The sequence below is a fragment of the Thunnus maccoyii genome, chromosome 18, assembly GCF_910596095.1.
Source record: "Thunnus maccoyii chromosome 18, fThuMac1.1, whole genome shotgun sequence".
NCBI classification, from domain to species: domain Eukaryota; kingdom Metazoa; phylum Chordata; class Actinopteri; order Scombriformes; family Scombridae; genus Thunnus; species Thunnus maccoyii.
The window spans coordinates 27090244-27115337 of record NC_056550.1 but is presented as its reverse complement, the minus strand read 5'-3'; the positions used below and the strand labels follow the sequence as shown (position 1 = coordinate 27115337).

Here is a 25094-nt window from a genome sequence, read left to right as displayed (position 1 = left end):
CCTCTCATCTCGTCACCAAGATTTTCTCCTTCAGCGATAAAACACACAGCTGATAGACAAACAGACGACTGACTGCTTCTACTAGTGTCTGGATCGTTACTGTAGCTTATTGGTCTTTCAAAACAAAAAAAACAGCAAATAAAACGGACGTGTGGACAGACAGAAAGAAATGTGAGACACACAAAAGTGAAAGAATGTTGAGGTGATGTCTGCGACGCCGACAGACACGATGAGTTGCATGTAGAGTAACTAAATATGGTTTCGGTGAAGGATTTCTGTACATGTAGTTAACACTCGTCTCTTTAGCGGTTGGTTAAGTAGTGAGAAAATCAGGCCTGCAGAGACCAGAAGGTTCGTTCTCCTCTGATATCCTGAGACCGTTAGAGCCCTCCTTCCCTTCCCCCCCTCCGTCCCCCCGACAGCCGGAGAGTCCTGTACACTCGTGAAAGGAGGGAGGTAGCCGCTTCAGTTTGGTTTTTGTTTTTTTTATATCCCTTTATCCATCATTCCTGCTCTTCAGCTCTTCAGGTTCAAGAGATAATCGCGTCCCCTCCCCTCCGGCTCAAACACATCCTGTACATCCCGTCTCCCGATGATGCCGTCGATCCCTCCTTCCGCCGTCGTCGTCGTCTCTCGTCGTCGTCGACGACTCGGGACAGTTAGGAGATTTTACAGTTGTTCCGGGTGCAGTTCTGCGGCGGGCTCTGCGGTGGACGGATGGACTTGGAGCGCTTCAGGCTGTTGCCTTTGGAGCCGCCGGCCGGGTTGGCCAGCGAGTAGGAGCGTCCGTGCATCATGACGGCGTTCATGCCGTTGGCCATGGAGAAGGACTTGAGGTGGGACTTGATGGCGACGGGCAGGGGGAGCTTGTCGATGAGGTGGACCGGCGTGCACGACACGATGGCTCTGCAGCAGAGGTCCTGGAGGCTGAAGACTGCGGAGAAGGAAGGAAGAGGAAGTTAAGCACAACCTAAACACCCGATACTGAGACTCTGAGCTGCACACGACCTTCAACAAACCTGCAGAGGAGTCAGGAGTTCAGTTTTCACTACGAGATTTCAGGCTGGAAAACATTTGATGAGAAACAGCTGGAAACGGACTAAACAGAGGAGAGTGTAGAGAGCTGGACGGTGTTTAGAGGATGACGTGATGCACCTGAACCTCACACTGGTAAATTATTGTATTGTTAAACTATGTAAACCAGATGTTGTAGCCAAAAAAAAGGAAATATATATATATATATATATATAAAGGATGCCTGGTCACACCCGCTTTTAAAACAGTGAAATTTGGCAGCTCGTTTTAACAGAGTGAGTCACGATCAGTGTATCAGTGAGTTTCTCTTGTTCAACTCTGGTGAACTCGAGAGCTGAAGAAGAGGAAGAAGACTAACAGCTGTTCAGGGTTTTCCTGCAGAGTTCATCAAGGTCTATGTGGACGTTTCACTGCAACATAAAATGTAATTGAATGCCTGTTTCACCTTCATGTCAGCATGAAAGTAGGATAGAAAACCAGCAGGGACAAGATATATAATTATATATTACTATCAGCACTCTCTATTAGCAAAAATATCAACAGAAATCGAAAAATAATATCCATAAGTATGTTTTAATTAGTGTATAATCAATATCAATGGGCTATTAATGATCATCCTCTCCTCATTATTCAAAGAACATCTATGTGAGAGGTGCTGTTATAAGAGTGGCTCCTTTAAAGGTCCAGCGTGTGAGATTTAGTGGCATCATCTAACAGAACACACTTGGCAGAAATGGAGTATAATATCCATAAGTATGTTTTAATTAGTGTATAATCACCTGAAAATAAGAACCGTTGTGTTTTTGTTGGCTTTGAACGAGCCCTTTATATCTACACAGAGAGCATTTTTGCTTAAACTGACACCTGCACGTTATGAGAGACGTGTTTCCTCAGTAGTGACTGAAACTGTCTGCAGCTTCCAGCATGAAGAATGTACTTTATAGATGTTTAACGACAGCCCAACCAGCAACCACATACATATATATATATATATATATATATACACATGATATATAATTTACATTACTGAGAGTAAATATTGATGCTTTTGTGAATTAAATGTAAGACTTTTTAATGCCATCTACGGCCTTTGTTCCTTTTTTTTGTTTTAGAAAACTTAGGGTTTTTTTTTTTAGGAAGACCTGCAGATACTCTGTGTTGTTGCCGCCACCTTCTGCTCCGGAGTTTGAACCAGAGATTAAATCCTGCTCATTAATCCTGTCTGTCTAATAAACTCAAAGAAAACTCTACTGCTGCTCCAACTCGGCAGGTTCATTAAAGTTTTAATGCTGAACTCCAGTCTTCCTCAGTTCTTCCTTCATATATTGTCTTTCTTGATCATACTTAGTATAATCTATACTTGCATCTATAATAGTCTCCTCAGCCGGCTGGTAAATAATATGCACATATATCAGTATTGGTATCGGCCACTATGAGTTGGAAATATCAGTATCATGCCTCCCTGGACAGAACCGAACCGCACTGCCTGAGACAACAAAGTATTTATTATAAATACTAATTATCCTGTAAGCAAACAGTGTTAAACATTTAATCTGTTATAGATTATTCTTATACTTAATATGTAGACACAGTAAGAACAAACACAAAGAAAACAAAGTTTAGGTGGATTTCAGAGGTTCCAGGAGGACGACTCAGACTTTATTTGTGTCTGCTGAGCTCGTCCCGCTGACATTAAAGTCGTTTAACGCGTCAAATTAAGTTTCAGCAGAGCGAGCCTGAGTCTGTTCACTATTAATCCTCTGAAGACAAGCAGCACATCACTTCCACTCGCTTTCACTCTGTAATTACAGACGAGGGAGACGGAAAACGACAGGAACGAGGGAGGATTAATTATCCAACGAGAGGCTTGAAATATGACTTCTACCTGATGACAACTGCGGTACGTAAGCGGCTCACTGATGCATCAGATTGTCTTGTTTTTTTCTCACCTCTGTTGGGCCTCCAGAACTTCTCCATGCCGTGTCTCATCAGGACGATGCGCGACAGCTCCGTGAAGGACTCGATGACGTTGAAGTTGCACAGCGGGCTCACCTCGAAGAAGGTCATGCCGTTCTTCTCGGCGTACGCCCTCGCCTGCTCGGTGGGGACCTGCCGTTTGAAGGCCAGGTGCAGCCGGTTACCCACGAGGATCCGAGGCACCCCCGGAGCATGCTGGGTAGGAGGAAAAAAACAAGACACGGCGTTACACGTAGCTGACAGATGTGTTATATGATATTAAAACCTAAATTAATATATTCTAGGAAGGAAAAACACTCTTTGAACTGATAAACGCAACAGATTTAACTTATTTTAAAGACTTTCTGCAACGTTGCCCTTAAATAAATTTAATTCTTTTTAATATCACATTGTTTAAGTATTTTTAAGTAAAAATGCCAAATATTTGCTGATCTCAGGTGCTCACATGTAAGAATTTGCTGCATTTCTGTGTCTTCTGTTACAGTAAACTGAAATATTTCAAGATGTTACACTGGACTCTGATGTTTTATAGACCAAAATGAATTAATCAAGAAAATAATCGATAGTTGCAGCGATAGCTAACTGACACTAGAGTTGAAACTATTAGTTGATTGACAGAAAATTAATCTATTTTAATAGTTGATTTAATATTTTTTTAAGCCAAAATGCCAGAAAATTGCTGTTTTCAGCCTCTCAGATGTGATGCTTTAATGGTTTTCTGAGTCATATATGATAATAAACTGGTTTTATTTTGATTCATTTTGACATTATGACTAATTTAAACAAATGTTTCTCCTCTTGTGAAGAAATTCAGACTCATACGACGGCTTGAACTCGTAAAATTCAGAAAATTCTTTTGTACGAGAAAACCAATAAAAGCCACAGATTCTCCTGAATCACTGTGACGCGCCTCTTCAGAGTGAACCTGTTGGTACCACAACTTCCTGTCTGAGGCTCGTTACCTTCATACAAAGTGACCAGCGGAGGCTCGTTATTAATTCAAGGAGCTTGTGGGAGCGGCGTGTGTCTCGCTCGGCCTCTCGGCCTCTCTTTAATTCATCCTCATCTGTTCTGACAAAGCGAATGAAACGTTACGGCAGCGAGAGGCCGACCTCTCTCATCCCGACTGTCACCACGCATCAGCCTCTCCACGCGCCGTCTCTCCTCTCCGCCGAGGTCGCTCTCATACCGACGGCGGCGGCAAATACTGAACATGTTTACAGACTTTAAGCTCTCTGTGCTTTTATCTGCATTTGTTGAGAAATAAAACATGATGTGAGGGTTGAACTGCAGCTCACTACAAGTCTTTACTAAAACAATCAATCGATTAATGGACAAAATAATCAATAATGACAATAATCATTAGTCTCAAGCTGTTTTTACATTTGTTTTATCAGCTTGTCAGTCTCACTGACCTGTACCAACGGTGCTAATTATGATTGATGACTGATTATCTAAAATGTTGTTGATTTATTTTCTGTCAGCTGACTAATCTGTTCATCTAATGATCGTTTCAGCACAAGAGGTGATTGATTATAATGAGATCAGACACTCGTTAGTAGCAAAAACAGCAGTAACTGTATGAGTTAGTCATACAGTAAAAGAAGTAGCTGTAGTGTTAACGGCAGTAACGAGCAGGACCACACCGAGAGATGCTGCTTCTAAGTTTTATGTTTGAGTGTCAAAAGATATTCGGTGAAGTTGAGGTCAAAGAGGCCTCACCAGTTATTTATTTATGTATTTGTTTGTTTATGCTGGCGACTCAAAAAATTTGGGAGGACGAGAGGAAAACCAACATGACGCATCAAACTATATCATTGTCCCACCTGATGGGTGGGGGGGCAATTTTATATGCCAATAAAACAATTTGCTTGAGTGGTGTAAAGGCTGCTTCTTTAATGACATTTAGCATCTACATATTGTCTCTAAACAAAGAAGAGCTCATTTTAGCCATGGACTGGATCAGATGTGTGATTTTACCAACAATGTGACATTAAGATTTATAGTATTGTTCTATTGTGACAACAGATTTATGTTCTCATCAAAAACAGACAAGATATCACATGATTTACACGTGTTTCCTATATATTTTCTTAGTATACAGAAATATATAAAATAGCACAAAGTTTATAATGTGATACAGGAACAGATCAGTGCTGAACATTAAAAACATTCACAGATCTAAAAGTGAAGGTTCACATCAGAAAGTATTACTGCATGTATCAAATACATGACTTACACACTCTCATCTATGTGCACGACATACAAAAGCTGACATGTTAACAGTAGGGGTGTTAACATGAACACAAAACTCACGGTTCGGATCGTATCACGGATTTAAGTCACGGATCAGATCATTATTAGGATCAGCCAGAAACAGCAAGGAACTTTTTCCCCTGGTCTTAAATGAAAACAACATTTAAGATGTCCAATGTTTAAATAAAATAAAATATATAAAATATTTAATGCTCAGTTATTGTAATATGAGGCCTGAAACCTTCCTGTTTTCAACAGAGAATGAAACAGCTTCTGTCCACATCATCAAAACCTGATGATAACAAACAGTCATCGCTAACGTCAGTTAGCAGCTAGATGCTAATTAGCTGCTCAGCTGCAGAGAGAAAAACATTAACCATTGTATTTATTGTGTTTATTGTCATTTTTGCTCCACATTGAATCTTGCATTTTATTGGCTGTGTGTGTTTTAATCCTGTCGAGTTTTCCAACAAACTCTTTGTTTTGAAATGTTTCAACAGTTCTACTAAAATCTACTAAACATTTCTTCCAGCATGTTTGAGGTCATTTTAGGTTGTTTTCATGTATCGTGCGTTTGCTTATTTTTGCTCAAAAACAATCTTTGTTATCTTAAATGAATTATTCTGCAGGTTTTCATTCTGGATCAGCGCTGAAAAGATTCCTTGTGTTCCTGCTGACGAGGAATCGATGGCTGTTGATTGATCCACGATACGATTCAATCACTGATGAAAACAAATCATTGATTAACTCATTTATTATTAAGCAAAAATATCAAATATTTTCTGTTCCCAGATTCTCATAAGTGGTGATTTGTTACTTTTCTCAGTGTTGTATTGTTGTAAATTGAATATTTTGGATTGTTAATTGGACAATTTACAACTTTAATATGTTGCCGTGAAACGTGAGGAGCAAATTTATAGACTGATGAATAGAAAAAAAACTGCATAATCATTAGTTTCACTGAGACAACACAGTTCAGGGTGGTAGAATATAAAGTACATAAAAGAATAAACAGCGATCCGTCCTTCAACATCTTTTTTTACAGCGTTTAAGTTTCATCCTGCAGACGTTTTTTTTTTCATCCCTCCATCTCTGCTTTACTTCTGTCTTTAACAGCGGTCGACCGCACCACGTCCGTGGAGGTGGAGCAGGAAAGGCCAAACTAAAGCATACATTCCACAGGCCAAAAATAAAACCACACACACACACACACACACACAGGCAGACACACACACACACAGGCAGACACACACACACACACATACACACACACACACACACACACACAGGCAGGCAGACAAAGCGGACATCCTCATCCTCAAGCGGAAGGAGATGATGAGAGTAACACACACACACACACACACACACACAGGCGCACACACACACACACACACACACACACACACTCAGGTTGCTTTAGTGATTCACTTGTATTGAACTTTTGTTCCTGTTTTATGGAACAGGAGTGTTTTCTAATCACTGAGGCTTTATTGATCCCTGCAGGATCATTAGAAGATCCAGCTGGATCGTTGCAGCAATAAAAACAGCAAAAACAGCCAAAAAACAAGCAAATTACAATTGTTTTTTTTTTATTCTACAGCAGTTTTTGACTCCTTGTTACTCTTAGGATTCAACAATCCATCTACAAGTTAATGAGATGGTTTCAAATCTCGTCAACGTGTATTGGCCCGAATATAAGAGGACCACCTTTTACAACAGACGTCCTGTTGGGAAAGTTTCCCAGAGATAGTGAGGAGTCGTTGTCATCCTTCGAGTCTTTTCTCTCTTCCATTAGAGCAGTGAAAACATGAATCTGTATCTTCTCTGCCACATTTTTCAGTCTGTTTTGAGCTCCTCCTCGTCTGTGATTCAGTGATTCTCGTCGTTCTTTCCTGTCAAGACGTCAGAAGTCGCCTTCGGACTCGTTTTCTCTCGTCATGAGTTTATTTCCTCGGCGGCAGAAAAAAAAAACAGGTTGCACAAGCCTTCAGAACCTGAGCTAACACGTTTAGCGCTGACTGACACCGACAGACTCGTGTAGAGACACACCGGGAGACGCTCGCTAGCGTAGCAGCAACATGCCTGCCAGTTATTTCTGATGCTGACCTGAATTTCTATTCGACACATCAGTCAGCCTCAGAAATGTTTCAAACATTCTTTTCTTTCCATCTCACAGTCACAAACACTCATCCATGCTTTTGTTTTTTTCACTGGTCGTCCTGTAAAAGCTGCACGACGGCGTCAGCTGCTGTATCCTGACCGGGACCTGAATGTTTAACTGTGTCACCACAACGCTCAAACAATTCCACTGACTTCCTGTTCAGTACAGGACCGACTACTGGTCTACAGAGCACTGACTGGTCTGGCTCCAGCTTATATAGATATTATATAGAGGTATTTCCTCCAAATCCACAACCTTAAACTGGCGACAGAGCGTTCAGTGAACTGAGCAGAAGACATTTTTTATTTAATTGAACTTTTAATTAGTTCTGTGTGTGTGTGTGTGTGTGTGTGTGTGTGTTCATGTTTGTGTGTCTTTAGTTATGTTACTGATTTTCTACTGTTCATTCACTCTTTTGTATGAATGTCTTATCTTATGAATACATAATTGCCTCGTCTTTCAACGTAACACGACCCATCCATCTATCCATCCATCCATCCATCCGTCCGTTAAACTCACCTCGTCGATCTCTCTGATCCACCTGTCGATGCCGTCAAACGACCACCGGTTGGTGATGTCATAGACCAGCAGGATCCCCTGAAGAAGAGACGCACAAAATTAACTTTAACTCTCAGAGTATTAAAGTTTAATACAGTCAACACAACCTTTAGATTAGCAGGTTTGACTTCTTACAGACTGGATTTGTTTCTATTTTATTCTGTTTTATTCTATTCTCTGACCTGAGCGCCGCGGGAATATGAGCGGAAGATGGTGCAGAACCTGCCCTGACCCGAGGTGTCCCTGCAGAGGAGGAGGAGGAGGAGGAGGAGGAGGAGGAGGAGGAGAAGGAGAAGAAGAGGTGGACAGAGACAAACAGAGTCAGTTCGGTTTAATTTGTTTCACACATGAAGACAAAACACATGAATGAAATATAAAAAGTACATGTGAGAGTTTGGTAGAAACTTGTAATAATTTATATGAAAAACATAAAACACAAACATACAAAATCACAAAAACATTTTAAATATTAGAATTAGAATATAAAATTGCACCATAAAATCAGTGTAAAATTAGATTAGAGTTTTGTTGTATTAACATCATGAACAACAGTTACTGGGACTGATGGTTATTCTCCACCATGACGTTTTACAAACTGCACGTCTGGTCACTTCCTGTCAACCTGCTGTCAACTCTTTAAATAACCGGGTTAGCCGCTCAGCTAGCCTCGCCGGGCGCTCAGCTCAGTCCTTCTTTACTCCTCCGTGAGAACGACGCTGGTGAACGTTTGAGTTACGTTAACTGGGAGGGCGGGACGCCATCTAACCAGCCACACCTGAACCGATAAGAGGCCTGGCTCCGTCTCTTCCTGTTGTCTGCTGCAGCACGGTGAGCTGTGCGCGTTAGCTTCCGTCTCCTGTTGACTGTGCATCAGACGCAGTAAGTTGTGGACATTTGTTATAGTTATTGTAGTTTCTTTATAAGCCGAACGAGTTTGAGTTAAGACTTAAAGTATTAAAGTGCCGTTTGTGTACCGATAATCATTTTGATTAAGATTACTGGAGTAACTTTGTTTGCTTATTGTTTCATTTTTTAGCCTTTAAATCATCATCAGCAACATCTGACAGTCAACTATTCATTGTAAACCTGTGGAAAAGACAATAAACTGTTGAACTGCTCATCTCTGGTTCTCATACTTTGACTGGTGTGTGCCGATGCAGAAATAACCCAAAAGTCCAGTTTTTACATTAACGTTACTCACCTTCGTAGTTGAAGATGTAGCTGGAAACGTACAGTTTAAACCCCTTAATCCAGCAGTGAGGTCGGAGATTTACTGCTCGCTTTCATACATCAGTTCTGACAGCGTTTCCAAGCACAGAGTGTCAAAAAGAAGCTGTAAGGACTTAAAGCTGTGAAAATCAGCACTGGTGCTACACTGAGTGACTGGCTAACGGTTATCTAAGATTAAAAATATGTACAAAATTAACTGTAAGGTGGAGGCGAAGGTAACAACACTGTAGAGTCGACAGCAGAAGTAAAACGGAGTAAAGCGGATAAACGTCAGATGTTTGTGACAGCAGGATATTCTCTAAATCTATTTATTAGATGTACAGTTTTATTCAACAAGATAAATCTTCAATATCTGATATTTAAACTGAACACGTGATGTTTTATACAAAGGAAGATGAAGATTTTTAGCCTGTCTAGCAGGATAATTATGATTTTATGAATTAAGGTAAATCTGCATTCTTATATCTCAACTTTAAAAACTAATGTAGAGATTTAAAGAAGGTCAAAAATATTCATTAACTGCAGTTTAAAAAGTAAAAACTGTTTCTGCAGCAGCAACGTTTTATACAGATCAGTTGGAAAAGTACTGCCCTCTAAAATCTTACAGTATGTTAAATATGGATAAATTAAACTGTAATATTATAGGTTTTAGCATCAAGGACAAAACACTGATCTCATTCTTTCATCTAAAAAACAGCTGATTCAGTTTTATCAGAGGCAGCGGTGATCAAACTTTAATGCTGCTCTTTTAAAAGACTTTTAGAGATTCGGTTTTTGTCTCGTCACACACGTTCAGCTCTGCAGGACCAGAATACATCCCATAGTTTCAGTTTTCACAAAGAGAATTAACTTTAGATAACGATGTTGTGACCTGATGCTTCTTAACTCCAAAATATTATAAACAGCTGTTTAAAAAAACAGGCGTAAAAACATATAAAAAGGAAGTAAAAATTTCACAACTTCTGCTACTTCACAGCCAGTTTCCTTTATAACTCTAATTATTTCCATCATCAAGTCATTTTAAAGCAAAATATTTTAGACTGTAAATGTGTCAGACTGCTGAAGCCTCATAGAAGCTTCACACAGACTTTTTTAAATGACAAAACTGTGGATTTTTATCCTCCATCACTTCCATTGAAAACACATTTGAAGGATCTTTTAATATCCAGTATGAACAGGAGGAATGATTACAGCGAGGAAAACCTCTTTCACTGTTGCTATGGACACCTGACTGCTGGTTTAAGACACATAAGATACGAATTTTGACGCAACTTGTGTCCTTCTTGCGCACATAGTTATGAGATATTAGCCCACTGGTTCCTACTGAAGGCATAAAACCTTTTAAAAACCACTGAATAATTTCCTAAAAACAGCTGAGCTGATATTTTTAGCAAACGTTACCCAAAAAAAAAGGAAATAGTGCATCTGTTGGGGACTATTTTTAGTGGCAGATTGCTGCTCTAGTGAGTATTTCTGGCTCGTGTGTGTGATTAAATCAAACTAATTGATGTGTTTTTAATAGTTTTAGAGCAACGACAGAGATCTACAGCACAGAGGAATAACATATATCAGGCTTTAGATACACACATGATACTTGTTAGTAGATCAGATCGTTGTTCGGCTCTACGTATGAGATTTGTTGACAATAGTAAACACAGAAAATGAGCAGACTAATCCTTTAAGTTGTTAGTTTCTCTCTCTTACGGAGACAGAAACGAAGAGGAAGCCGAGGACGAGGTGAAGAGTGGGAGCAAGATCCTTAGACAGTCAAATAACAATGAGACAGTGAGGAGAGGAGGAAAATCTGAGGCAGCAGAAATAAAAAAAAAAAACTGTTAACTGTTCTCTCCATGGAGGGGAGGACGAGGCGTTGGCTCTCCCCCTGAAGAGTTGAATTCTTTGGCCCGCTTCCACCGAGCGAGCGAGCCTCGCCTAGCGCTGCGGAGCGTCTTCGCTGACGGTTACATGCATCCGCTGCATCTCTACTGATGCAAGATTATCGGTGAGGCGCGTAACAATACGCAGGAGATAAGGACCCACAACACAACGCTGCATCACCCTGCAGCTTCTCTGTACACCAGCACTACGAGGTGTCTGACGAATTAGCTTAATGTGATGAATTATGCAAATTTTACCCCCCCTCCGCCCCCCCCTTTTCTCCTTTAAGCAGCTTTAAAAGGTTGGAAAAATCTTATTTCACACTGTCTGACAGATATATTCTGCATCATGTTCTTCAGCAAAGCTTCATCATGTTAAATATTCAAACTCATGTTTTTTTTTATGGCTGCATCTTTCCATTAAGTGCAGATATTTGTACATCATTCAGTCTGACATATTTAGTATCTTTGGCAACTCTGAGATTTTTGCTAGAATTTAAAATAAGATTTGTAGGTTTGAACAATGTTTGACTAAAACAACATGAATTTGTAAGGACTGGTTCACCAGGAGGTCAGTGAGATTTACAAAAAAAAACAAAACGACTCCCTTAAAGGACGAGTTCACAGCTTTTCAGGTCAGTCTTAAAACAACAGTCAGTCGCACATGTGAATATAATATACTGGATATTAAAAGATCCCTTCCCAGTGTGCTTCCAGTGCAGGTGATGTGGGACAAAATCCTCATTTTGTGCAAAAATAATTCAAATGTTTGTCTGAAGATAATATGAAGATAAGAATATGAGGCTTCAGATGTCATTTTGTCAATTCCCCCTTTTTTTTACTGTCTCTCCACTGCAGCTCAGCAGGGAAACACAAAGAGGGAATTTTATACTGAAAAGACCGTTTATGTTGGAAGATATCTACTTGATTTAAAGCTATAATCTGTAATTATTCCACATTAAAATGTCTAAAAACAACTAGACCTATGTTATATATGTTGTTGAGTTGTGTACTTATCTGTATCTGTCATTTAATCAAAGTAACGGACCGTTACATTTGGTCGCATGTCAATGGCGTCATACCTCCTCTACCAAAGAGCAAACACGCACAAGATGCATACGGCGGCGCTGTGTTTGTCCGCTACAATGGCGTCTACCAAAGAGTAACTTACACACATACAAGATAATACATCGGCGTTGTGGTTGTTCCACACAAATTGTTATAAAATGACTTTTATTCAGTTTTAAGCCACATTTTCATGATAAATTTAGGTCGTTTTTAACTATATCTTGTAGCTGGAAGAAGGATTTTAGTCATTGGACGTCTGGATCTTAAGTTATCAGAGAAATAAACTGGACAAACGTTAGCAGCAGCTCGGCTAACAGCCCCTCCAGGAAGTCCGGTGGTCGCCGAACATCGTCGGAGAAATATTGATTTTTTAGGTGAAACAGCTTTAATTAGTATTTTAACGATTTTAATCAGCGTGTACATTTGTTTCGGGAGAGGAGGAGACCTCTGCGGATAATTCGGCTCCCGGTAGAAACCGACCGAACGTCTGGATCTAAAGTTATAAGAGAAATAAACCGAACAAGTGTTAGCAGCAGCTCGGCTAACAGCCCGTACCGGACGTCCGGTGGTCGCCGTACATCGTCGGAGAAATATTGATTTTTTTAGGTGAAACAGCTTTGATTAGTATTTTAACGATTTTAATCATCTGCGGGTCCGTTTGTTCTGGAGAGGAGGAGACCTCTGCGGATAAAAACATCCTGAATGATGAACACTGGAGTAATCCTATCCCGGTGAAGCTGGTTATTTAACGACGAAGACAACAACTCCCATGATCCCTTGCTACTTCACACTCCGTCCTTTGTTATTGTTTTGATTGAGACCCCTAGCGGCTGAAATTACATATTGTGCGTTTAAGCCGTTAATGGAAAAAAAAAGTAATATCATCTTCAGATAAACACATGCTGCGGCCACGACTCGCTACGCTAACAGCAGCTAATCGACCTGCTGAAGTGCGGCTTCGTATCGACTGACCAGCGTCAAGATTACACACATTTTTTTGTGTTTTTTTTTCACAACTATTAACACACAAAACAAACCAGGACATGCAGAGAATCTGAGATAAAGCGACACTGAGCTGCATCAGACATCAAAACAATAACAATCTGCTTTTTTTTTTTTTTGGTTTGTGGTGTTTTTGATGTGTGGATGTGGGATGACTGGGTAATAAATCAAAAAGAAACAGAAATTGACATCATGACTCTTTAACCGACATAATTTTAGTCACATCGATGTAAAACGGAGCAAACAAATATCTAAAAATATGGTAAATAAATATGATTAAGTCTATAACCAATGAGAGCTCTGCTGTGAGGTGTATTTAATAATCATTTAATTAAATCATGGCTTGAAGTAATTTAATTATACACAGTATTTGTGGTATAAAATGAGAAACTAAATGTGAGAAAATGTTCCTTTGTGATTTGGGTGAACAAACCCTTTAAGGTCTAGAACGACGAGGGGATTTGAGAGTAAGTGCCAGAACAAAACAAAAAAAAAAAAGAGCAGCGGTCGTTTCTCTCTTTTGTTGTCCGGACAACAACAACAACAACAGGTTACACGTTCAGCCGTGATGATGTTTGCTTACCAAAGCTCCAGCTTCACTCTCCTCCCGTCCAGAAGAATGGTGGTGGTTTTATAGTCAATGCCTGGACAGAAACACAGAGAGAGAGAGAGAGAGAGAGAGAGGCGGACGTCAGGCAAACAGATGCATCAAGAAGGTCAACATCAATCAAAAACAACAATACTGCAGTCAACACATCACCCGTCAGCTCCTCACAACGTTGTTTCACTTATTTCCTGATCTGTGGATTCGGCTTGTTGAGCTTTCTCTTGTTCTTTTTTTGACTAATTTAAAGTTAAATTGCTGTTTTATTGCTGTTTTGTGGACCTCAGGAAGACTAGAAACCACTTTGTGGAAGCTAAAGGATCCACATAAAAATACAGAATATCTGAGTGTAAATTTCGGACTTTGATCAGCTTTTAAAAGTGTGACAATAGTGACTGACAGTGAAGATCTTTCAGCATGTTCTGAATATCAGATTTACCCTCCTCATCACTGCTCATCATCATTATCACTCATTAACTGTTTGAGTTAAACACATTTTTTTATGTAGTTTGTGGAGACGATTGATTCTTTGTTAAAATTACTGTTAAATTACCGTCACAGCACACGTAGCAATCTTTTTAATGTTTACAGTGCGTCTACACAGTAAACGTAGCGTGAGCAGCACGTTTAGAAGTCCTGACTTGACTTGAAAGGATGAATACCTAGTTAAAAAATTAATAGCGGCTTGTAAAAAGGCTTTAACATGGAAATGGAGCAAAGCTGATTCTGTTTGATGGAGAAAAAAATGACACATCGTGACACTGCAAGAAACCCAAATGGAGAAAAAGTGAGAGAAACGGACGTTATCCCAAAGGAAGGAAGCAACACTGTCGACTGGTTTATAGATGTTGTCTCGAGCTCATGTGTTAATTTTGTGCTCATGTGTTTATTATTTTGCATATAAAACAATAGAAATTGATTTACTATGTGACATTCAAAGTGAAGGTCCTTCACTAACATTCAGACTCAATAACAATCAACAATCTGCCTGAAGTTTTTGCACCGTGCAGCTGTTTTCTGAGGCTAAATATAACTGGCAGATATCGTTGCTGTAATCACTACTGAGAGGTGTGTGTGTGTCTGTCGGCATTAAAGGAGACATAACATCCACATTTACACATCTATGTTTATATTCTGGGGGTTAAAAACTCCTTATTTATCTTCTGCTGGTCCTTTATGCAGCCCCTCAGTTCAGCCTCTGTCTGAAACAGGCCGTTTTAGCTTCCTGTCTCTTTAAGGCCCGCCTCCTGATGAGCCCGCTCTGTTCTGATTGGTCAGCTTCAGGAAGCTTCCTCGTAAACAAACTATAGTAGCAGGATTTCACTTCTTTTCCTCCTTATGTCAACTTCTCAAATCCATCCGTACATGTCGGAGCTGAATCACATCTGAAACATGTTGATTGGAAAACGTCAACGACCGCTTACAGTCATTTATTCATTCAAATAAATCAAAGCATACATTTTTTTTTAAAAACATTTAATTGATTGAATCACTGCCTGGTGATAAACTTTCACTTTTGACTTCTAACGAGCGCTACACAGACAGCGTTTACTGTTCAACCGTCAGGATGGCGGTGGCGGCGGCGGCGTCTGTATCCCGCCTCAGGCAGCTAACAGCCCTCTCTGCTGTGGCTCAGACACAAAACCTGCCTGACTGCTGCACCTGCCGCCCTGCTGCTCCACGTCTGGACACGTTCACCCGGATCTGCTCTGGTTCCACCTGAGGCCAAACAGGTGAACTACCGGATAATTTACCTGTGATGACATGTTTATCTGAGAGTCTGAGGAACCTGTTACGAAATGTTTTTCAACCTGTCCTGACATTTCAGTGACATTTCCACCAAGAGGATGAGTCAACTGTGGGAAACGCCGACATCGTTGGTCATGGGTGCTGGTTTTTGTCCGGAACTAATGATTTAATCCACCTTTTGATAATTTTACGATGACGACAGTAGAGCTGAACGATCAGTTGATTTATTAACTAGTCGATTAAACAGAACATGATTCAGCAGCTACTTTGATAATCAATGAAGCAGCAAACATTCTCTATATTATAATTAACTGATTCCTGAACGACCACATTCAGCAGCTTTGAGCTCAACAAACATATAACAGTGTGCTTGTAATTAAACATGCATATAAAACGGTTGTTCTGGTCAGTTTTATTGACTTTTTATTTTTTTTTTTTTGTTTGTTTGTGATAATATTGTGTTGTAATGTGTCTGTATTGTGAATTTGTTTCCAGTTTTTGTCCAATGTAATGTATTATTAATGTGTCTTGTTTACATAGTAAACATATTAAACTTATGTAACTTTTATTTAATGGAACCATATTAAAACTTTCAATCAATCTACTTCTCTTTGTTTTATATACAATAATTGTAAAAGGAATATATTTGAGTTGTGTCTTTAAGAAGTTCTCACTATTTTATGACCAAATGATTAATTTATTAGTCAAGAAAATGAAAAAATGAAGTCAGAACCTCCAACTCCACCAAGATATTCCAATAAATAATATGAACTGGGGAAATATAAAAATCACAGCAGATGCTTTGTATATTTATGTGACATCTGACTAAAATTATTATCAAAAGCGACGTTCAGTTTTCTGCCAACAAATTGATTATTAAACAGATTATTTCAGGGCTCGTTCTGGCCGCGGCGCCGACTGAACAGACGCACGTTTAAATATACATCAGTATTTCCTATTAACTGTCAACAACCACATTAAAACATGAGGGAGAGAGACATAACAGGAACAACAGCGCAGCCTCTCCTGTTCCCACACTCTTCCACATGACTGCATCAGCCTCTGGCAGGTAGCAGCTGCTGGCTAACAACATTAGCAATATCTTCCAATTTTTTTTTCCAGGCAACATAAAGCTGCCGCTGAGCTAAAGCTGCTGAGCTCAGCCTCGTCTCTAATTTAATTGGAGTGAGTGCGAGGGCTTTCGTAGCCGAGCGCTTCCCTTTCCTCTCGTTGCCAAGGCTCACTTAGATATCCCGGATAATCAATAGCTTCTCTGATGTCTTGGCTGGAAACTGCCGCCGCTTCTATTCTGGGAGTTCTGCTGACTTTGTTTCTTCTCAGGATGAGTGAAGCTTATAATAATAATAATAATAATAATAATGTTCAGCTTTTGTTGAGACTGTGTCAGAGAGGTGTTGATTCAGCTCTACGGGAACGTTTGACAGGTTTATATCACAAATGTTGGAATATCCTGATAAAATATTTTATTTAAACACTAATATAACCATGCAGCAGATACAGCAGAATATATCGTCATATTTCCCAACATTAAAGGGGAACTATTATGTTTCCTGTTATTTATATACTGTTATAATGTCAGATATCTATTTTAAACATGATCACAATAATAGAAAATGATAATAAAACTAATCGACAGGTTCATTGATAATGAAAACAAGCAGCCTAGACATGTGAAGACATGAGCTTGGACTCTTTAAGAAGCTGTGACTCTCTAACGTCGCGGCTGTGAAAAGAAGAAAGGAAACAGGAAATGAGGCCGAGAGCAGCAGAAGTGCAGAAAATCTGATTTGACAGCAGTGAGACAGCATTTGTAGCTCAGTTCTGTGCACATTTCAAGAGGATTAGACCACGTTCAGCTTTTCATTTACCTACCAGTTCACTCCCCTATACTGGTCTCCATCAGGAAGGCAGTATGGGGAGGGAGGGGGGGGTGGGGGGGGGTTATCTGTGAGCTGGCCTGCATCCAGAGATAACTGCTGTCTATGGATATATACCACCGCTATGGTGAAACAATGGACCGCCTCGCTTTGTAGACCCCTGGGGAATATGTCTTTGTTGGCGTGTGTGTGTGTGTGAATAAAAACAGATTGAAGAGTCTCACTTGTCTCGCAGCTGCACTGAAAAAAAAAAAACATCTTTTCAAACCTGCTTTTGCATTTTAATTAGTTTCACTCTCTTCAAGGCTTTGAGGGGTGTTATCTGATGGTGACTTAAGAAAAAAAAAAAAACCTTATCGCAGTGTGAAATATTAATCCTGAAATCTCACAAATTATTTGTAACCCCAACACGCCAAAAAAAGCTCTTCATTTAATATAAAATATCATATTTAGAGGTTTGAGAGGAGGTGATTTGTCAGGTTCAGGGCCTCAACTAAGCATTATTTTCATGATTTTCATTATCAATTAATCTGTCGACTGTTTTCTCATTAAATCAATTTGTTATTTGGTCTAAAAAATGTCAGAAAATGGTGAAAAATCAGTGTTTCCCAAAAACCCAAAACGACGTCCTCAAACTGAAGATATTCAGTTTACTGTCAAAGAAACAATTTGAACAGATTGATTATCAAACCAGTTGATGGTTCATTTGATGGATTAATCGTTGCAGCTCAAGTCAGGTATTTAATTCCTTTAATTAGTGATCAATGTGGTTATTTACAGTTGTGTGATGATGATTAAACTTCAGATCACTTTCCTAATGCAAATGCAAGTAACCGTTAGTCTCAATATTATCCAGTCTGCTGATTGATCGTTTTAACTGTATAATGTCAGAAAAGTGTGAAAAATTGTCCGACACGACTTTGCCTGAAACGTCCAAAAACCCCCAAACGGATGATGAGGCGCCGTCAGACTGTACGTTAACAACAACGGTGTAAAGTTTATTGAACGTCGGCCGTCGAGTCTCGCAGTGAGATCCAGCAGCTCTCAGACCGAAGTCACGCAGCGTGAACGAGCCTTTAGACAAAGAACCGGGAAAATGTTGGTGATTGGCTGATTAATCCTTTATTGAAGGTCATACCAACCTCTGGTTCCCCGTCTGTCTCCAAACTATCAAATATCCAATAAATCCCCCAAAAAATATCCTTTAAAAATATCCCAAAGTGCACCATGAAGACTACCAGAGAGCCAAAAACAACTTGATTAAATCACCATAATCCCTGTCCTTCTGCAGCAATTCATTGATTAGTTGCCAACAATCAAATTAATCAGGAACTACAGATAATCAATTAATCATTTTGAGTCATTTTTTAAGGAAAAGCTTCTCAAATGTGAATATTTTCTATAACAGTGAACTGAATATCTTTGGTTATTGGTCACTTTGGACCAAAACAACTAATCAATTAATCAACAGATTAACCGATAATGAAAATAATCGTTAATTACAAACAACGTATGACACGTTTGTCACTCCTCACCAAATTTCTGATCAATAAATGACATTAAACACTGATCAGTGAGGAGGACTTGTGGCAGATTGGTCTATCTAACTAATTAAACCAGGGAGCCAATCACAGCCTGAGGACACTGTCATCCAATCAAAACCCGTTCCTCCGTCCTGGTTTTCTCCTCTTTGAAATATTTCGGGTTCCCCTCGTTCCCTCCGCGCTAACCTCTCGTTGAGCCGGGAGGGATGGAGGGACGGAGGGATGGAGGGCCGTTCAGCTGCGCTCCGCTCGGCCTCCATATTTAATGAAGGCGTTTGATCTTGCTGGCATCAATCAGGACAGCTTCCTCTTTCAGAGCCGGCCGGGCTCAGGATTTACGAGGCTGATAACAATATTGATATCTGAGAGATTTAAAAAAAAAAAAAATCCAGTAATGACTCCTACTCAGGCTCCTACTCCCTGATTTTGTCTTTTAACTTCCTGTCTACACCGGACGTAGGGAGTCTGCTGCTGTTGATCAACTTGCACCTACATTTTAGCGAATATCTGACCCGTTTCATAAAATAACGTACTAGCGTGAAGGACCGACAGAGCCGAGAGACTAATTATTAGATTGTTTCTCTCCCACACAGCACCTGCATCATCACCTTACTGGTATAAGAGTCATGCTGACCGGTCAAAACCTGTTGGTGTTTGTGTTTTATTATGTGTTCATAACATTATGACATCAGGACAGAAGGACTCATTAGTCAGTTCGTTAGTTACACTATTACACACAGTATAGTTTCATATGACATATGAGCTGTTTCAGCTAATTTTCCCAACTGGTGTTTATAAAATGTAGGGCTGCAGTCTGCTGGTCGATTAGTTGGTCGATATGCTCTCGTCCGACTAAATTCTCATTGGTCGAATAATCTCCGTGTTATTTTCATAAGGAGAAAAGTGCTACATCAACAGCTTTCCAGGATTAATCCATTATTTCCTGCAGCGGGAGGGACAGACTAACAAATTACCTAACAACTTTGAACTCGCCCAACCTAACGGAGACTGCTGGGTCTAACTGTACTCAACGTTTACTGAACGTTTACTGAATCTGTGTTTCTCCATAATGACACAACGAGAACCAACGGCGTTTGGGAGTCTCAGAGCAGCGCTGTTCCAATACGTGAGTCAACCTCTGTCGTTGCCTGGGAAACCACTGGTCTCGCGGCTCCGTTAAGGAGTATGTTTGCGTAGCGAGCGGGAAAGAAAGAGCGAGGGGCAGAGAAGTGACGGTGGATGCGAGCGGAGCAGAGGAAAAGGTTAGTAGTAAGTTGTCAGTCTGGCAGTAAATGTACAGTACAGACTACAGTGTGTCAGTTAATAAATGCTAAAAAGTCACGTCTGTTGTTGCTGGAAAAGTAAAGGGGGTTAGCTCCAAAGTTAGCAACAATGGGCTAGCATAACCTGAAGACACAAAACAGAGAAATACAGAACAGAGAAATGTGTGACTGCCTAGTTTACCTCCTGCCCCCACACGACTAATCCATTAGTTGAAGATTATGTACGATTTTAGTCGACCAAGATTTTCTTTGGTTGACTACGGCTCTGATAAAATCTGCTGAAAATAGTAAAAATGTCTGTTTTAATGTCTTAAGAGAACACGGTGACGTCTTCAAATGTCTTGTTTTGTCTGATCAACCAAAGATATTCAGTTTATTATCACGTATGACACAAAAAAAAGCTTTGAATCCTCACATTTGAAAAGCTACAACCAGCAAATGTTTGTTTTTCATTACAAAAATTACTAATTAATGTAGCTTTAATGAGAATAACTGAGTTGCAGCATTAACACAGTCAAACGGGAGGCTGTGCTCTACCTCTCTACCTACCTTAAAAATCATAGTTTAATACCGACACATAAGTGCAACACCTCAACCACAAAGCAGAGCCTCTTATCTTCTTCTGCTCAGTTATTACTTATCTGTGATTGTGAACTGGCCCTCTGAGTCTGAGGGTCTCTACGCGGCTGCCAAACGCCAACAGGCAGCGTCACCCTTTGGCAGCATTCATTAGATAAGCGCTGATGAAAAGGGGGTCATTCTGCTGACTGATGTATTTTTCATGAACGCTTTGCTGTCTGTCTTTCTGCAGGGGAGGAGATGGAAATCTATATCTGGGAAAAAAACAAAACAAAATGGATACTCTGGGAATCGGAGCCGACATCTGCACATTTTTTTACCTTTAAGGAAGAAGAAAACTGAGCAGCTGATGTCTAATTAGGCTGCATACGTGCCGTGTTTTACTTCCTTTACATCTGCGATACAGAATTCATTCACTACATCTGTTAACGACGCGTGTTTTCATCAATCATTTACATCATTAATGACCGTTTTCCGAGACATACGGCAGCACTTCTGTTCCTTGAATTGTGTTTTTCCTGCCGTCCGCACGCAGCTCCTTCCTGTTCACTATTAAAAATCAACTTCCAGATACTTGAGAGCGGAGGGTGATCCGTCAAACGGCGAACGGACGACACGTCTGCTTTTATTTGTAACGCAGCTTTCAGAGCAGACGGTTCTCGCTGCATCACCTCGCTGGAGCAAAGTAACCTGAACAATAACAGCCAACAGGATGTTTATTGAGACTTTTGGTTTCTGTTTTTTATTTCACAGTTATTTAACTTATCTTCCATCTTTCTGTTCGGCTTGTTTTGCTTTTTCTCGTTTTACTGTTGCTGTTTGTTTTATTGTTGCTGTTTTTATTTAAAGACCAATCGACCACTTTGTGGAAGCATCGTGTGTTTTCCATCAGTAGAAATGATTTGGGGCGACTCAAAACCTCAAAAGCATTACTTTTATTCTATATTTATGCTTTTTCTTTTGGGGGAAATGCAGTTAAAGCTGCTGATTATTTGAAGAACTGAGTGAAAACTGTGGTATGAACAGGGCGGGGCGATACGGACAAAATCAAATATCATGATACTTTTGCCCAAATACTTATTAAATACTTATATATACTATATAGATATTGTAGGGATGACTATTGGTGCTTTAATAAAATATTTACACAATGAGATTTTTGATAAATAATCATCAGTAATGTGGATATAATGACTAAGTGGATAAAAGGCAAATAATAAAACAGCTGCAACAGTCTGGTCGGTTCAGAAAACGACATCATTTCACTGTAATGCAGCCGATAAAAGCAGGAAAAGATTTTACAATATCCAAAATCTAAGACGACATCTAGTCTCATATCACAATAAATATATATATACTATATATAATACTGATAATATTGCTCGGCTCTAAACAAAAACAAAGAAAAACTTGAGCCACTTGGACAAAGAAGAGCAGAAGCAAAATGGAATTTATAATAAAAAGCATCAGTAACCATCACTGGTTACTATCAATCAACAGAAAATTAATCAGCAACTATTTTGGTAAATCATTAAGCTAATTTTTTTAAGCAAAAATAACAAACATTCATCGGTTCCAGCCTGTAAATTGTGAGGGTTTTCTTCACTGATAGTAAACTGAATATTTTTGGTGACAGGAATTTTTTTTTAAATTACTATTTTCTGATTTTCTATTTTATAAACCAAATGATTAATTGAGAAAATAATCAGCAGATTAATAAATAGTTAAAACAATCTATAGCTGCAACTATATGGGTTACATAGCCTGTTGTAACCAATAAAGTCTAAAGATTATAGAAGCCATATCATAACCCCAACAAGTTGACTACCGCAAATGAACTCTCAGCCTGCAGGAAATAATAAATATCTGGAAAACAAAACACTATAAACACTATGGATCACTTGTTTCAAATGGGCTAAAACATACAAAAAACACCAGAATGGTCCTTTAAGAACTTTCTTATATTTTTTTTTCCTTAGCCCCTCTGTGCTATCTGCTCTTCTTCTATGGTTTTCCTTTCCTTTGATGGGAGCAGGACAGTGCGCTTATGTGCGTAGAGCAGCCGCAGACCAGCAGCTCACTGCAGCAGCCGGCAGTGATCAGATGGTGGCTGTCAGCTCTGTAGCAGAAGCAGAGAGAGAGAGAGAGAGAGAGAGAGAGAGAGAGCCAGGACGAGATCTGAGCTCCCACACCCAGGGAGGGCTCATCTGACCGGGCACAGCTCCATCAGACTTCCCCTCCACCGCATGGTGGATGGAACTAAAAACATCTAAAAAGTGCTGGTGTTCCTGAACTCTTTGAAGTATCTAATTCTGTTTGCCTTAGTCATGTTTAAATATCTGAGCAGCAGACTTGCAGCCATAGCTGAGCAGCTGCCAAACAGCTCAAATACATGCAGACAAGTAAGCACACTGTTATAGTTGAGTTAAACAAGCTTGTTTTTCTTTTAGTTGAAGCTGTTTAGTAAATAAAGGAACCACCTTCATATAGGAGATGCTGACTAAAGAATATTAATATGAACATCATACGTTGATCTTAAACCTATTGTCTTGTTTTTAGCTTATGACGTCATGAAAACCTGAAGTTTAATTGTCTTCTAAGTCAACAACAATGCACACAGGCCTACATTCATGACTGTCTGACTCACTTCCATGTGAATGGTGTGTGTTATGAGCGTTAGTGTATGCAAGTGTGTTTTTCAAAGACAGTGAAGAGAGCTCATTGTGTATTCCCACACAGTCGAATGCGGCTAGTATGTAATGCACCCAGCTAGTATGTTCAGGACTTTTGTGATGAGCAAGCATGACACAACGCGAGGAGCTCATCACGACGAGAGAGCTAAACTGAACCAGCGGGTCCCAGTCAGCTGAGGCAGGAGTGACTCACCGCTACTGTAAGCATATGGGGATTCAGCCGAGCCATCCTGCAGGCTGTCCAGGATCTCTCCTTTGCCAACGTCGCTGTCTCCGACCAGGAGGAACTTGAGCAGGTAGTCGTAGCTTTTCACTGGGCTGCCCTGGCTGCCCATCGCGTCTCACATCTGAGCCCAGGGGCGATGGGAGGCTGAAGATGAGTGACTGAAGACAAGGATGGGTGACCAACAAACCCCCCTTGTGTGTGTTATCCTACTCACTCGATCCAAAATAAAGATTTGTTGTTTGTTTGTGACATGAATTTGCTGAATGGTCCACAAGCTTAAAGTCCTTGTTTGCTTGTTGATTTTAAGTCTTCCAACCTGTGTGAAAGCAGGTAACCTCAAGGCTAAAAAACAGTCTCACATGAAAGTCCTACATGAAAAGCAAGGTGGGTGCCAAGAATGTGGTTCTGATACGCAAAACATCCTTATTGCGAAAGATAATAAAATAATAAACATTAAAGTTTAACTTTATGTAAACAACTTGTCTTTCCAATTGATGGCAAATACAGAAAGTGTCACCACAATCTGAGACTATAATTCTTCCTTGAGCCAGAAAAACAAAACAAAACACTAATTTAGTGAAATCTTTCAGAGATTAGACGTAAAGACATTCATAGTGTAACTCAAGCTGTATCCGGACGGGGTGACTCTTGTGCCACAAGTCTATGAAGGAAATAAAATCATGCTTATTGTCTGGAAGGGTAATTATAATATTTTATGTGGTTATTGCCACCATGCAAAATTTATGAGCAGATATCACTGCTGAGATATTTTTTCTACTAAGCAAACAAACTACCAAACCTGGAGGGTGTAAGTTTGTCTTTTTGTTCCCATGTACAAGAAGCTTGCAGGGGAACAACAAGCTAGCCCTGCCACAGAGCTAGCCAGCTAGCTTAGCTATTATCACTGCTAACGTTCCCAAAGCAGTCAATAGACGCGATAATTATTTAAAAAAATACACCGACACTGGTAGCGTTGTGTCGTGCTACGCACAGCCACATATAGCGTTGCTTTGCACTCTTTACAAACTGACTTCTTAGTGGTTAAAACAAATTAAATGCTAACTTAGCTAGCGCAGCCCGTAGCTCAACTTCAACCGACGTCTGTGTAATTTCAGGCCCCCTTGTCTTTCTTTAGTCCGGGATTACAAAGATTCCCGTTACATCCACATCCAGAAAATGCCGACAGCTGCAACGGAATCAGACAGCTGCGGGGTTTTTACGTCCAGTCCAAATCTCTGTAGGTGTACTCTGTAATCTCAGTCCGTACTGTTTCCATTTTTCTCCATTATATTCAATCATAATCCCAGCTGTGGTCACTCTCCGCCGCTCAACAACACTGAATGCGCTGCTGACA

At 39.9% G+C, this 25094-nt stretch overlaps 1 protein-coding gene across 1 annotated transcript; it reads right to left on the bottom strand.

Moving 5' to 3' along the window:
• rab40c (RAB40c, member RAS oncogene family) lies at nucleotides 1–25094 on the bottom strand. The gene is made up of 6 exons (XM_042393384.1): nucleotides 23708–25094; nucleotides 13748–13808; nucleotides 8170–8230; nucleotides 7949–8026; nucleotides 2985–3207; nucleotides 1–934 (listed from the first exon to the last, which is right to left on the bottom strand). Exons 1-6 carry the CDS (start codon nucleotides 23847–23849, stop codon nucleotides 660–662), a joined length of 840 nt encoding a protein of 279 aa, XP_042249318.1. The 5' UTR covers nucleotides 23850–25094; the 3' UTR covers nucleotides 1–659.